General features: G+C 34.7%; 1 protein-coding gene across 1 annotated transcript; it reads right to left on the bottom strand.

Moving 5' to 3' along the window:
- Positions 1–6,019: 6,019 nt before the first annotated feature.
- On the bottom strand, positions 6,020–9,413 carry LOC132749092 (P2X purinoceptor 7-like). Its single transcript, XM_060738771.1, has 5 exons — positions 9,336–9,413; positions 8,460–8,667; positions 7,438–7,583; positions 6,759–6,866; positions 6,020–6,205 (listed from the first exon to the last, which is right to left on the bottom strand). The coding sequence occupies exons 1-5, from the start codon at positions 9,411–9,413 to the stop codon at positions 6,020–6,022; spliced, it is 726 nt and encodes a 241-aa protein (XP_060594754.1).
- Positions 9,414–14,683: the final 5,270 nt, after the last annotated feature.

Genomic DNA, 14,683 nt, shown 5'->3' with positions numbered 1-14,683 from the left:
CACATACAGTAAAAACCCGCTAATGAGACCAATGAAGGGACTTTACAAATCTGGTCTTAATAGCGGGTTGGTCTCATTAATGAGTTTGGCCAAACAAAAAACTAGGCAATATATTAAGGGATACCATGTACTGTACACATGTTTAATTCTGGGCTAACCTATTTCAAATGAGAATATATTAATCATGCACTATTATTTTTTATTTCCATTTATTTTCTTTTACTTTTTAACATTATAAAAATTTTTAACTTTTTTAGAGGTACAAAATGTATTATAAATGTCTTTAAACACAAACATATTTTTACATTCTTGTTAAAAGAATGACACGACTTACTCTATTAAATCACCATTTTACTACAAAGCACACCGAACAATTAACCTTTAATTATTTTCACAGTTTTCATCGCCGATAACAACTTCAAAAACCTAATCGTATTTGTTTAAAATTATGGAACGAAAGAGATAATGATAGCAGCAACACCTCTAAAAAACTTATTGAAAGTTTTCTGTTCAATACTTTGCGTTTTAATCCACCAGTTATGACATTAAAGGTGTGAAATTAAGAAATTATCGACAACATTATTGATCATTTCCGGGTTTGATACAAAGTAACCTTGACCTCTGCCGTAAACTGGATGTCGTTAAATGTCGTAAAACTAGGACAACTGTTGTTTACATCACGTGTCAAAAAGATTTCAGCAATATACACGAATGTCAATATCAAGGTGAGAAAGTGCCCGCGGTCGTATTAATTGGTTTCCAAATGTACAGAATTTACGAAATGGGACTGAATTTACTGGTCGCATTACGGAATAACGGGGTGGTCTCAAAATCGGGGTTAGCGACCATTAAAATAAAGAATAAAAAATTCGGGTCTTTAAAAAATCGTTCGTATTAGCGGGTTGGTCTCGAAAACGGGGTGGTCGTAAAGCGGGTTTTTACTGTATATACAATTCAGTGAGATATAAGATTTTTCAAGTGAGATCTTACATATATGTGTATCAATCACTATATAATATTGTTGTATATTTTATACTGAGCAATGAGATATTAGATTTTACTAGTGAGATATTACCTATATCACTCACTGTATATCACATTTTCGTATATTTTATATGATTGAACAAGATATTAGATTTTACTAGTGAGATATAACTCATATTATTCACTGTTTATCACTGTGTAAAATTACTCTTTTACATCAAACAGCAATGATATGAAAAAGAAAGCCTAGGTTTGTCCATAAATATGGAATATATCTAATCTTACACACCTCCTCTATTGTTTGTGACAGGTCTATATTTTTCGGATAGACCTGTTTAACAAAAGAAAATCCGTTATGAGGTCTATCTTTTGCACGTGCACAGGTCTGTTCAAGTCAGACAGACCCGGTCATGAAAAGCACGTGAAAAAATAGACCTGCCTATGCACAGGCAAAGAAAACGTGAAACGAAATCAAAAAAATAAAAATTGAAATAAAATGTAAATGATTAACATGATGTTCCTGTCTTACAAACAAACTCGGGATACACTTTTTAAACAAGATATTGTTTATTGAATGCACTAAGCAATTATTCCAGCATCCCTATATTTAATCTTTGAATAAAAATAATGGATAGCATATGAAAGTTAGGTCACATTTAACATTTAATTAATTGCGTCATTTTTCAAAGAAAAGAGATATGTAAGTGGTTCTTCTGTCATTTAGTTCACAATATAACAAAAATGGACGCTTCTCTATGAAACTATAGTAGTAATCACAGCATACTTATTACGAGTTTGAATCACCTAATCCAAAACATCTTAACATTTCTAGAAAATTCACAATACATAAAATTTGTACCTAAAATTCATACCGAAAAAAAAATACCAAACGTATGTCCGATTCACAACTTTTCACCATTTCATGTACGCTTCGCATTTGAAACCGCAGCTACCCACCCTGGTAGTATTCCCACCCGCGGGATCAATCAGATTGTTAAATCCCTGTTAACCCACGCCCCCTCTCTTTTATCATGTTTTTTTATTAAACCGGAGAAAATCAAAACTGATTTACCCTGAAAACCTTCGAAGCCAGGGCTTGTTTCAAAGAATGATACACAACAACGTTAAAGGAATTTTATATTGACAGAATCCAAATCTTGCTTATAGTGACATGCATATACAAGTATACTTAACGTGGAGGCACATCTTCCATTAGTATTTCAAATATCGATAGAAACGATAGAAATGTATTATTCGTATATCATTAAAAAATTCTTGAAAAAAAAAGAAATGAATATTATAAGTGATTTATTATGAAAAAGTTATGATGAACGATCATATTTTATTCTAGAACACTTCATAATCTGCTACATAAAATATAATTTCGGTTCATGTATCATACACTTGCCAACAATATACATATGTAAGTCATTCGTGGTCTGCTAGGTATCCGGACATTGCCCTTCGGACAGTTGCCTCCTCGGAAGTTTGCCCCCTTATGCAGTGGAAGCCATATGCCCCCCTCATATCTTTGGAAGAGGCGGACAGTTGCCCCCCTCCCTGTTTTCAAAAAAGTAAAATATTCAATTGTTTGCTACTAACATTCATCGCCTATTGTCGATATTTCATTGTGCTTAAAACTGCATCAAGAAAATCAATATTGAGAAATTTTAAGGAAGGTAAAAACATTCAAGGCCCAAGTTATATTTTTCATGTGGTTTAAGACTGATTTTGCAGTATTTTATTACAATATTTCTTCTGCGTTAGTAACGCAGTACGGGCTACTTTTGCATATGTTGACACTTTTTGGTAATTTTCTTGGATTGTAAGTGCCAATTGTAATATGTCAATTATTATATTTGTTTACCTTACAATATTTTACTTTTAAATACATTTCCAAAATTTTCATGAAAATTAAAATGGATCTGGAGGCGTGTTGCTTTAAATACACAAAAACTCACGCGCAAATTTGTGAAATTCAAAATAGCATCCATAAATAAATGAACTATAATGTTTACATTGACATACAAAAAAATATATACATGTACACGAGATGACCTCTGGCAAGTGACAAGTCGCAACAGCAAAAAAAGTGGGAGCAAACGTCCGAGGGGGCACCTGTCCGGATTTAAATGTCATAGAATTTGTAATGTCCGATACTAAATACTATCAACATAATTATTCATACTTTAGCATACCTTCCATTACAGACCTATTCACTTTATTATTGACAAACTGCTGATTTAGCTTTTTGATTATTATTTTAAAGGGAAAAGCAAAATATATATTGTATTTAAGAAGAACGTTGATAAAAGCTTACCTCTATATGCGTTGTGTTAAAAAATAATATTTGTGCATTGCATCAAATGCTTCAGATCAGCCATAGCGCAAGCCAGTATAGTTTTACGGTGTGTAAGTTGGATATCGGCCTCGTACATCGATCTTTCTGTTTAGGAAAGACCTGGTCACGAATTTCATGAAACACCTCGAGCGCTACGCGCTCTCGGTGTCACATGAAATTCGTGACCAGGTCTTTCCTTAACAGAAAGACCTCGTACTCGGTCGATATCCTATACTTAAACAATATATTTTCACTGGAACACTAATTACTCTTTGATATTTAATCAGTATTTACCTACTTTAATATATCCATATTTAGAGAGAAATTCATTTACTGCATGTTTAATAGTTAATTTTCAATGTTTTCAATTTCTAACAAGATTTTTATTATACATGGAAGATAAAAGAGGGATGTTGAATTTAACTGTTCGATCAAAGAGCACCTTATTGTATTATCTAAATCTTATTGGCCTAAGATATTTTGACCTTTGACCCTTTTAATTAGGACCAGGAAAGCTATTTGTTAAGTGTATTGTAAATAATGTTTTGTTTTGTTTCTAATACGTGTTTATATGAAACCTGGACAATTCCTCTCCAGGATGATTCCCTCTCAAATATTTTGAGCAACTTTTGACAACCCGGACAATTCTGCTCCTGTTATTTTGACAGCACTGACAATTCCCCTTTGTGTAGAGGTTAATAAATCGAGGGCTGCTGTTTTTATTTGGCTGATGATAATTTGTCAGTTGATGTTGTTGATTGTTTTCATTTAAAGCCCTATCATAAATAATTTCTGAACAAAATAGGTCTCTTAATAAAGGAGAATTGTTTGAGTTGCCAAAAATAAATGAAATCGTAATCACCTGGAAGGGAATTTGTTGAGATTCCTGTATGTACATGTGTTAAAACATGTGTTAATTCTGTGATATTATTAATTATGATGTATAGATAAATGTATATAATTTTAATGAAAGGGACCAATACAGTTTATTATGTTTAAAGCATTTAAATGATATATTGTAATTTATTTTCTTGTTTATATATCAACAGTTTTATTTTGTCTCAAAAACAAAAACACTTGTTATAAATGCAATATACCTCCGATTAAGATGCATATCTACATGTATTTTGTTTTATTCTGGATTCATTTAAGATTTTGGTTTGAATATTGAATATTCAAGACAAAACTGTTGTACTTTGATGAACTTAAAACCCTTTTCTCTGTGTTATGTTTGTAAATTTCTTTTTAGTCCTTACTTAAGTCACAAAAGTCAAGAGAGGTGATCATATGACCAATACACCCTCAGATATTTAGCTTCAGAAAGGAGAAAGTCTTTTTTAAAAATAAAAAAACATATTTTTTTATAATATTTTTTTTGCAAAATTTGAACTGAGCGTGAATTAATATCAAACTTCATTAGGTTAGTCTCATTTAAAGTCTCATATTTAGCATACAAATGTATGTGTTAAAGAATTTCTTTACACTGTATTTTCAGACCTCCCATCATTTGCAACGTCTTGAATACTGATTGAAATGAATCAGTAATGTTGTACAATACCATTTCATTTGCACCCTTTGAAAACTTTGTCCCTTTCCATCAATGTCTTTTCTTGTCTTTTACTTTGACTTATGCATTTTATTCACAGCTTAAAGAAATGTAGTTTTTCTGGTTGGGTTGTCTTTATGACTTCACCATAATCTGACGGCCCAGATCCTCTGGAATAAGGTAATGCCTTCACCGTTTCAGTGAAGGCTGACATGGTATTATTGAGGGTTGAAATGCATAAACTCATGTCTATGTTGTTTCCTTGTTGACGTAGTGGCAATCAAGATCGTTCTCTTTCTGTGTCAATGCTAGGTCCCGGAGATTCATTTGTTTTTTCTTTATGTGCATTTTCTTTGTAAAGAGCTTTCAAAGTACTTTTGTTCATGGATGCTGGAACATTAATTCCTAAATTACTTAAATGTTCTCTGTATTCTTTTACGCCCCAGTTGTGTGGCGATGACATATCACAAGATTTTCTTCTCCATGTTCTGGTATTCAATGCCATTTTTGTCCGATATTTAAATCAGACTCCCTTTTAAAAATTTTTATAAACCTCAGTAAAATAGCAATAAATCCTGTATAAGAAAAGGACTATATGGAATTTAGGTAGTCAATGTTTGTATATTCAATGTTTTTTACAGTAAACTATATCGATTAATTCCGTTATTTGTAAAATATTTTTCTAAATTAATGTGCGTGTAAACAAAGAGCTCTGTGGAAAATTAATAATCAATGTTGAACATTCTAGAATTTATTATTCAGTTTTCAAATATTCCTAACACAGTCGTTGCTGTAGTATGCTAGTGTGGCTTTCTCTATCTAAATGTAATTCTTAATGTTACCTATACTCCTCTCTTTGGTAATTCACATTACCTTAAGTTCATCATCTTTGTCTAATTTTGGCCTTGACCATCTTCTGTAGAGCTTTCTTAGGTTTGTTGGTAGCCCTAGCAATGGCATCTAAAACTCCAAAGAGCTAGAGCTATTTAGCATGAAACCTGAGTAGTCTAGGCAAGTTTTGTGACAGACAGACAGACAGACAACTGAGTAGTGATCTCTAAATGTCACCACTGCTCTGTAGAGCTGACAAAAAAAAGCAGACAATATATCCTAAACCAGTGCAACAGTTTTCATATATTTGCAACTAACTAACTTAAACGTGATGCTTTGAATCCCGTGTATTGTACATATGGGTCAGGGTAGCGGTCCCTAATTGTCCACACACAACATGATGGGATTACCATCCAGACACCTTCCCCGAGTCGCCCATTCCTCCACAATGTGAACTGCCGGTATGCTGCATGTCTATTGGCTTTACACAGGTGACAGTTCATCTGGATAAACCAATATCTCCCTACGATAGAGTCTTGCTAAAGAAAGAACTCCTTCATCTAGCATGTACTGTTCTATGTCCTGAAACGTCACGTTCATCTGGATATACCAATATCTCCCTACGATAGAGTCGTGCTAAACAAAGAACTCCTTCATCTAGGATGTACTGATCTATGTCCTGAAACGTCAGGTTCATCTGGATAAACCAATATCTCCCTACGATAGAGTCGTGTTAAAGAAAGGACTCCTTCATCTAGGATGTACTGTTCTATGTCCTAAAACGTCACATTCATCCGGATAAACCAATATCTCCCTACGATAGAGTTTTGCTAAAGAAAGAACTCCTTCCTCTAGCATGTACTGTTCTATGTCCTGAAACGTCACGTTCATCTGGATATACCAATATCTCCCTACGATAAAGTCTTGCTAAAGAAAGAACTCCTTCATCTAGGATGTACTGTTCTATGTCCTGAAACGTCACATTCATCTGGATATACCAATATCTCCCTACGATAGAGTCTTGCTAAAGAAAGAACTCCTTCATCTAGGATGTACTGTTCTATGTCCTGAAACGTCACATTCATCTGGATACACCAATATCTCCCTACGATAAAGTCTTGCTAAAGAAAGAACTCCTTCATCTAGGATGTACTGTTCTATGTCCTGAAACGTCACATTCATCTGGATAAACCAATTTCTCCCTACGATAAAGTCTTGCTAAAGAAAGAACTCCTTCATCTAGGATGTACTGTTCTATGTCCTGAAACGTCACATTAATCTGGATATACCAGTATCTCCCTACGATAGAGTCGTGCTAAAGAAAGAACTCCTTCATCTAGGATGTACTGTTCTATGTCCTGAAACGTCACATTCATCTGGATAAACCAATATCTCCCTACGATAAAGTCTTGCTAAAGAAAGAACTCCTTCATCTAGGATGTACTGTTCTATGTCCTGAAACGTCACATTCATCTGGATATACCAGTATCTCCCTATGATAGAGTCGTGCTAAAGAAAGAACTCCTTCATCTAGGATGTACTGTTCTATGTCCTGAAACGTCACATTCATCTGGATAAACCAATATCTCCCTACGATAAAGTCTTGCTAAAGAAAGAACTCCTTCATCTAGGATGTACTGTTCTATGTCCTGAAACGTCACGTTCATCTGGATATACCAATATCTCCCTACGATAGAGTCATGCTTAAGAAAGAACTCCTTCATCTAGGATGTACTGTTCTATGTCCTGAAACGTCAAGTTCATCTGGATAAACCAATATCTCCCTACGATAAAGTCTTGCTAAAGAAAGAACTCCTTCATCTAGGATGTACTGTTCTATGTCCTGAAACGTCACGTTCATCTGGATATACCAATATCTCCCTACAATAAAGTCTTGCTAAAGAAAGAACTCCTTCATCTAGGATGTACTGTTCTATGTCCTGAAACGTCACGTTCATCTGGATATACCAATATCTCCCTAAGATAGAGTCATGCTAAAGAAAGAACTCCTTCATCTAGGATGTACTGTTCTATGTTCTGAAACGTCACTTTCATCTGGATTAAGCAATTTCTCCCTACGATAAAGTCTTGCTAAAGAAAGAACTCCTTCCTCTAGCATGTACTGTTCTATGTCCTGAAACGTCACTTTCATCTGGATAAACCAATTTCTCCCTACGATAAAGTCTTGCTAAAGAAAGAACTCCTTCATCTAGGATGTACTGTTCTATGTCCTAAAACGTCACATTCATCTGGATAAACCAATATCTCCCTACGATAAAGTTTTGCTAAAGAAAGAACTCCTTCATCTAGGATGTACTGTTCTATGTCCTGAAACGTCACTTTCATCTGGATAAACCAATATCTCCCTACGATAAAGTCGTGCTAAAGAAAGAACTCCTTCATCTAGGATGTACTGTTCTATGTCCTGAAACAAGTATTGCTTATTCATTTCACAATATCAAAATGTCAGTTTGGAAATTAAATAAATTTTATGACATGGTTTACAAAAAGAGACATAGAATCGAAAATAAATGTAGTAAACCCTGTCTTTGCAGCGTCTTGGAACTACCAAAGATGTTTATGTAACAGCTCTAATGTTTATTTACATCCAGTGTGTGCATAAAGAAACCATTTAATAAACATGTAACTTTATTTGTTTATCTAGAATTTTTTTTTATTTCATAATGTCTATGAGTTACTTTTGAAGTAAGTTACTTACTGGCAATTGACTTAATCAATACTCCGGAGTGTATCCACAACACACACGTTCTTCCACTGTTGGCATGTCCCTGCACTTACTGCAACAGCACCATGAAGGACTTGGACTTCCTGGTTGGGGATGAGATCCTGCGGGTTGGGCTGGCTCTATCCTGTCCAGAATGTCTAAAATAAGACCTGGCTGGCGGTCTACTGCCATACAAAGAATTTCCTTTACTTTATCTCCTCCCAAACTTTCCACGAGTCCCTGAAGTATTAATTACATGTAAAAGCAGAGTATTTAACCAGAAAAAAAATCAGTAACCGCAAGTTATTTTTCCATTATATATATTATAATATATCAGAATAACATTCATCAGTAATTATCTTTCTTAGCTCGACTATATGAAGTATATGGAGAGCTTTCCTTCTTGCCCTGGCGTCCGTGTCCAGATTTCAGATTAAAGTTTTGGTGCAGTAAAATATTTTGCACTTTAACTTTGTCATTTCTTAAGGTATCAACTTCAATTCCTTATCATCAACCACATTTTTTGAGACAAGGTTCATAACTCTAACACCAATATTTTCAGATTTATCTCCCCCGGAACTTAGAATTTTTTTTTACTGTTACTTCTTATTTCTTAAGGGAAAAACTTCATACTCAAATATATGTACCTTATTATCATCCATATCTTATGTGACAAGGTTCATAACTCTAGCATCAATATTTTCATATTTATCTCCCCTTGAACTAAAAAATATTATTTTTTACTGTTTCTTGTTTATTTCTTAAGGGATCAACTGCATACTTCAAATATATGTACCTTATCATTAACCACATGTTATGTGACAAGGTTCATAACTCTAACACCAATATTGATTGATTCGTTTGCGTTTGGCTTCAATCGGTTTGTTACTATGAGCCCCTCTCCAGACCCTCCTTGGCAAAATATCCACCCATATTAAGGTCGCTTGCGGGAAGGCCTCACGAAGGTAGCTAACTTCTGACTCCATTATTCTTTTAAGCTTTATTAAAGAAAGACTCGTTAAATCATTACCACCAAGATGGATGATGATGACAGATGGTGGAGATGATAATAAGACTTGTGTCTGCACTGAATGTCTGAATGATGCCCATCTCAGCCCTCTAACACCCCACCAGGCTATGGTCTTGCCTTGTATACTTAAGTTGACCTTTCCAGTCGACTCAGCCCGTTATCCAGCCCAAAACGAGATGGAATCACCGACCACCCAGATGTCGGCGTTATCCTGCAGGAACCTGCTATCTTCCCCACCAATATCCTCTGTCTCTGGTCTCGAGCCACGTGCCACCACGTGCTCCGTGTCTCCAACACAAGCTTCCTCTGGCGCTGCGCTTTCGCCCCCTTGTAGTTGGCAGATCATTTCGTTGGCATTCGTCACTGACCGCTCTACCCTGAGTCGCTACTCTTCCTCGTCCGGCACCTCATCGCATGCCTCTACCTCGTGGCGTATTTAATAATTACGAAGAATTGTTAATGCAAATTTTTCCTCTGTCCAAGCGTGTTGAGCTGTCGATTAAAACTAGCTAACTGAGAGCGTTTGCTATATCAATTTTACTACTTGAAACCGTTTCCTTAACACACCTACATAACATGCAATCATTTTAACGGGAACCAAACGTATGAATGAAGCGGAATGTGTATATAAAAAACGGAAAGATCGCATGGTTATTTCTCAAGCTAAATAAATGAAATTATTTTGTATAAAAATAATTTCATTTATTTAGCTTGAGAAATAATATGTGATTGACTTTGGGCGCACAATATGTTTCCAAACCTTCATAGTACGTCTGAAGCAGTTTTCTTTGATCAGCAGTAACAGGCCAGGTTGAAAAAAATTTGGCGACCCTTCTCACCAACCCATAGAATAAAGTAGTTGCACTGAGCTTCCTCCGTTTTCTTTTCTAGTGGCCCTCCAAACATAAAATCTCAATGTTTTTTCAATTTTTTGAAGATGTTTGGAATGTCTCTAGCTTCCGAGTTCAATCACGTATTTGTTTGTGAATTTTTCTTTTAACAATGGTTCTAGATTAGAAAAAGTATTTAATTTCTTAAAATTTGATAATTATTATAAAGAATTTAATCATTTTATTCTGACACCATGTTTTATGTTTGTTTGTTTGGTGTGGATGCGGAGAATATGAGATGTTGATTCTTAGACTGTCTAACAATTAAATGAAAGCTGTCTTTTTCTAATATTTGTAATGAAAGCTAGTAGCTGCTTTTTAAACCCTCTTGGGGCCCAATGTTCTAAAGGTGATTTTTTGGTTGAGGGGCCCTTTGGGCCCCGCCCCGTCCTTTTTCCCCCCCCAAACCCTGTCCCGTGCACCCGTAAAACCCCCCAATTTTTTACACAAAACAACATGATTCCCCAAAAACACAGGGCCCAAATTTTTTTTAAAAAACTTTGCAGGGATTTTCTTCCAGAAGTTTTTCTTTTTTCAAAAAAATTTAAAACCCCCAAAACTTTTTGAGTTTTATCCCAAAAAAGTTGCCCAAAAAGAAAGGCACACCCCTGTTTTTGCGGGGTTTGGGGAAAGCATTTTCTTAACCCCCCCCTCCCCCAACACCCCCCCAATCCTCAAAATCAAACCCAAAAATTTTCCCCAACATTTGTTAAAGGGCGATTTTTAACCCTTAGCACAGTTTAAAAAAATTCTAAAATTTTAAAAAAACTTTCATGCAATGTTACTTATCATAAGGATCTTATCAAATGAATAAAGCGTATAAATACTAGAAATAATTACTATAAAAATACTAATTAAAAAGGCAATGTATGTTCCAGTAAAAGAAATATAATTTACTGGTTCATTAAAAAGAAATGCAAAAAGAAAACGTAATAATTTACCTTCTTATAATCTCGTCTCTTCTTGCCGACTTTTTTGACATTTTCCCCAGACTTTAAGAATGCTTGAATTGATAACAGTTGCTTAAAAACGGCTTGCGGACGACCCTTGAATGTTCCATCTATATACCATGTCCCCCTTGGCTTGTTGAAGAAGGTCCAATTGACAGTCTAATAGCGTAAATGACAATATCTTCGTTCTCTTGCTGGTATTCTCACACAATGAAATCGTTCACCCAAACTCTCCAAAAAAATCGTTCACCTTAAATTCTCCAAGAACTGCTTGTCTACCTGCAAATATGTAATAATTAATTTGTTACATAGAACCAAATGAAAAAAATTTTAAATAAGGGAACTAAAGTTAAACTTCACTCAGAAATAAATTGTACAAAGTATTTTGCAAACCCTTTTATTTTTCCAATATTTAAAAGTAAAATTATTTTTTTAAACTTCAAAAATCTTTTTGCCCACGGGGTTCTTCAGGTCTCATTTTTTTGTCGGGCCCCCTTTTTAAACATAGTTCAAAAAGACCCGTCTCCCCCCTTGGTTTTTAAAAAACGGAGGTTGTTTTCCCTGCCCTGAGGGCTTTTTATGGGGGGTTAAATAAATTTTTCAAATAGTTTCTTATTTTGGCTGCCCAAACGTTTCCCCCCATTGGCAAAAAAACTACATTTCCAGTCGATTGCCCCCCCCCAATTTAAAACTGTCGGGTTTATTCCCCCCCAAAATGGAATACCCCTTTTGGATGACACTAGCTTCAAATTTCCCACCCCCAACCCCGGAACCATTGGTTTGACAATTTCATATTTTGATAGTGTCTATGTTCTCGTTTACGTCTTAATCAGGAGTTTTTGGGAACGATAGTCCATTGTCAGATATTCAATGTCCTAAATCTCTTGAAAAATGGTTGGTGTTCCCCTTACTGGGATTTCAAATGGTACACTTTAAAATTGTCGATTTCTTTTCAGCAATTAGTTGTGGGATTATCTGAAGTTCTGATATGTCATCAACATCAGGGGAGCATTCAATACATGTAAAGTCACTACCATCGTGACGGCTTTTCTGGTAGTCTTCAAACTTATACCTAAACACACGTATATTTGGACAGGGTCACAATCGTCTCAATGTCTGCCTGTCCCCCATAATTCATCATGTATATATAGTAAAAAACTTAAAAAAATCTTCGTGTGAAAATCCTAAAGACCTAAAGCTTAGAAATGTTTTTGGCATGAAACATGTTCTCGTGTATGTCTACCATGTTTGTTGAAATAAAACCCCTAGGGTCAAAATTGGCCCTGGCCCAGGGGATCAAGGTAGACAGTTTAAATGTTTATTTTCCCTCTCTTTTATAATCATCATTTTATTTGCTCTGACCGCTCACTTAGTGACAGGCTGAACTGTTAAATAAAATGGCTGCCAGAGTTAAAATTAGAAAACAACAACATCTTAACAACATCTAAACACTGGTTCAGTTTTGAAATAATTTTACACAAAAATTTCCTTGGTGAAGTGTACAAAATTTTTTTCAGATTTAGCTGTCCCTTGTTTTCAAATTGTGCTTCTGGGGTGAAAAGGGGCTACACTTTGACCTTTTGTCTTACTTCTCGGGTGAGCGATCCAGGGCCCTCTGGGCCCTCTTGTTTTCTGATCCTTTGGTTAAAGGGCCACTTAGTCTTGCCAGTGTAAGCAAAATTGGCATGTAGCTATTTCAAGCTAATTTAATGATCCTTTTATTGTGACAGTATTCATTGTTACTCAAACCACACACCTGCAAACACTGATGTATCTTTTAGGACCACTACTGATTATATAATAGCCCTAGCAGTATAAACATCCTGGCTTGAACATACCTGAAAATGACTTTATCAATCTTCCAAATGACAGGTTTTGATTTACTTTGCCAATCTTATCTTTCTTCTGTGGCTTAAATGTGACACCTTACATCAGATTAGTTCACCTTTTATTTCTTTATATCTACGGTATATTTGTTCTGGTTTCATTTCATTGGATTCTTAAATTATCTTTGAGTAAAAACAAATTCAAAATGGACTTAAACACTAACACGGCATAGAAATGACCTTGATCTATAACTTGTCAAAATGTGCAGAAAATTCTCTCTGTTGCTTGTAAGTAATAATGTAGAAATGTAGTGATAAAATAGTAAACAGTGACATATTTTGCATTTTAAATTTGATTCTGAATACCTGTACTTATACAATTTTTTAAATGTTTGGTTAAATCTTGTGAAGATGTAAATCCAAAATAATTAAAGATGCGTTTCTAGTCTCTGTAACAGCATCATTCTCTGAGGGGTTTTGGTCATGTGATTGAATCTGCTCATTTCTGGTGATTCCAGTTATATAGATACATAATGTAGTTATATAGATAACCAATTTGTCATTTTAAGCTCATCTGTTTCAATGAAAAAATTGAACTATTATGAATGCTGCCTTGTGTTGCAAAGACTTCAATGTAGCACGTTATTCTGTCATTTTAAAAGTTATCAACATGAAACTTGGAATACTTGCTTATCATGATGAAAACTATAATTGAGCAGCGTCACGACAAAACCAACATAATGGGTTTGCGACCAGCATAGATCCAGACCAGCCTCCGCACATCCCACGTGCAGTCTGAATAGGATCCACAATACTGTTCGCCTTATACCAAACTCTCTTACCCAAGTAGAGAAACTGATAAATCCAAAGCGGATCCTAATTAGCTGCTTTTCAGATCGTAGGCTGGTTGGATCCCATGCTGGCGCAAACGCACTTATGTTTGGTTTTGTTCATGACGCGGACTTAACAATTATTTTTTGTTAAATATATTTGATGTATTTGAAATCCATTCATATTTAGTTTTCTATATTATGATCTCATTTTACCACCACCAAGTGTGTTGAGAATGAAATATTGTCAGATTTTTATGTAAGAAAAGTACTTTTGATTAAATAAATCGGACAAGTTAGACTCGCAGGACATAACTAATATTTTAGGGATTTCTTTTTTTGTATTTTTTTTAAAAAGAGGAGAAACAAAAATAGAAATAAAAATAGCATTATTGCATTCTCATGGCATTAGATTTTTATGTATGCAAATATTTTGTTGTTTACTTTGTTATGGAAACATTTTATTTTGTTGTCAATTGTTGATAACAGTAATTCAAAGCAATGGGAAATGTTCTTTGGGCCTCTCTGTTTACATTAATAGAAAAAAAACTTTCTGGATGAAATTTATTTAAGGCATTATGTTCAATCTAAGCAATCATTAGTTTATATCTGTCAGATCTCTGTCTTTAATGTGCAGTACATTTTAATTTTACAATCATTTCTTATTTGCATTAGAACTTAAAAAAATCAATTAATATTCAATTAGTTACGTACCAATCTTTTATGATTA

The sequence above is a fragment of the Ruditapes philippinarum genome, unplaced genomic scaffold, assembly GCF_026571515.1.
Source record: "Ruditapes philippinarum isolate M1 unplaced genomic scaffold, ASM2657151v2 ctg202_1_1_1_1, whole genome shotgun sequence".
NCBI classification, from domain to species: Eukaryota; Metazoa; Mollusca; class Bivalvia; order Venerida; family Veneridae; genus Ruditapes; species Ruditapes philippinarum.
Note: the sequence above shows the minus strand (reverse complement) of the source record. Positions and strands in the feature narration are given on the sequence as shown.

Bases quoted from the DNA above. Each gene is read 5' to 3' on its own strand.
- LOC132749092 (XM_060738771.1), bottom strand. From the start codon at position 9,413: ATGGAGTCAGAAGTTAGCTACCTTCGTGAGGCCTTCCCGCAAGCGACC. The intron at 7,584-8,459 runs GTGGATACACTC...ACTTTATTGTAG, and splicing joins AGTGGAAGAACGTGTGTGTT to GGAGATATTGGTATATCCAG. The intron at 6,206-6,758 runs GTACATCCTAGA...TGGTTTATCCAG, and splicing joins ACGTTTCAGGACATAGAACA to ATGAACTGTCACCTGTGTAA.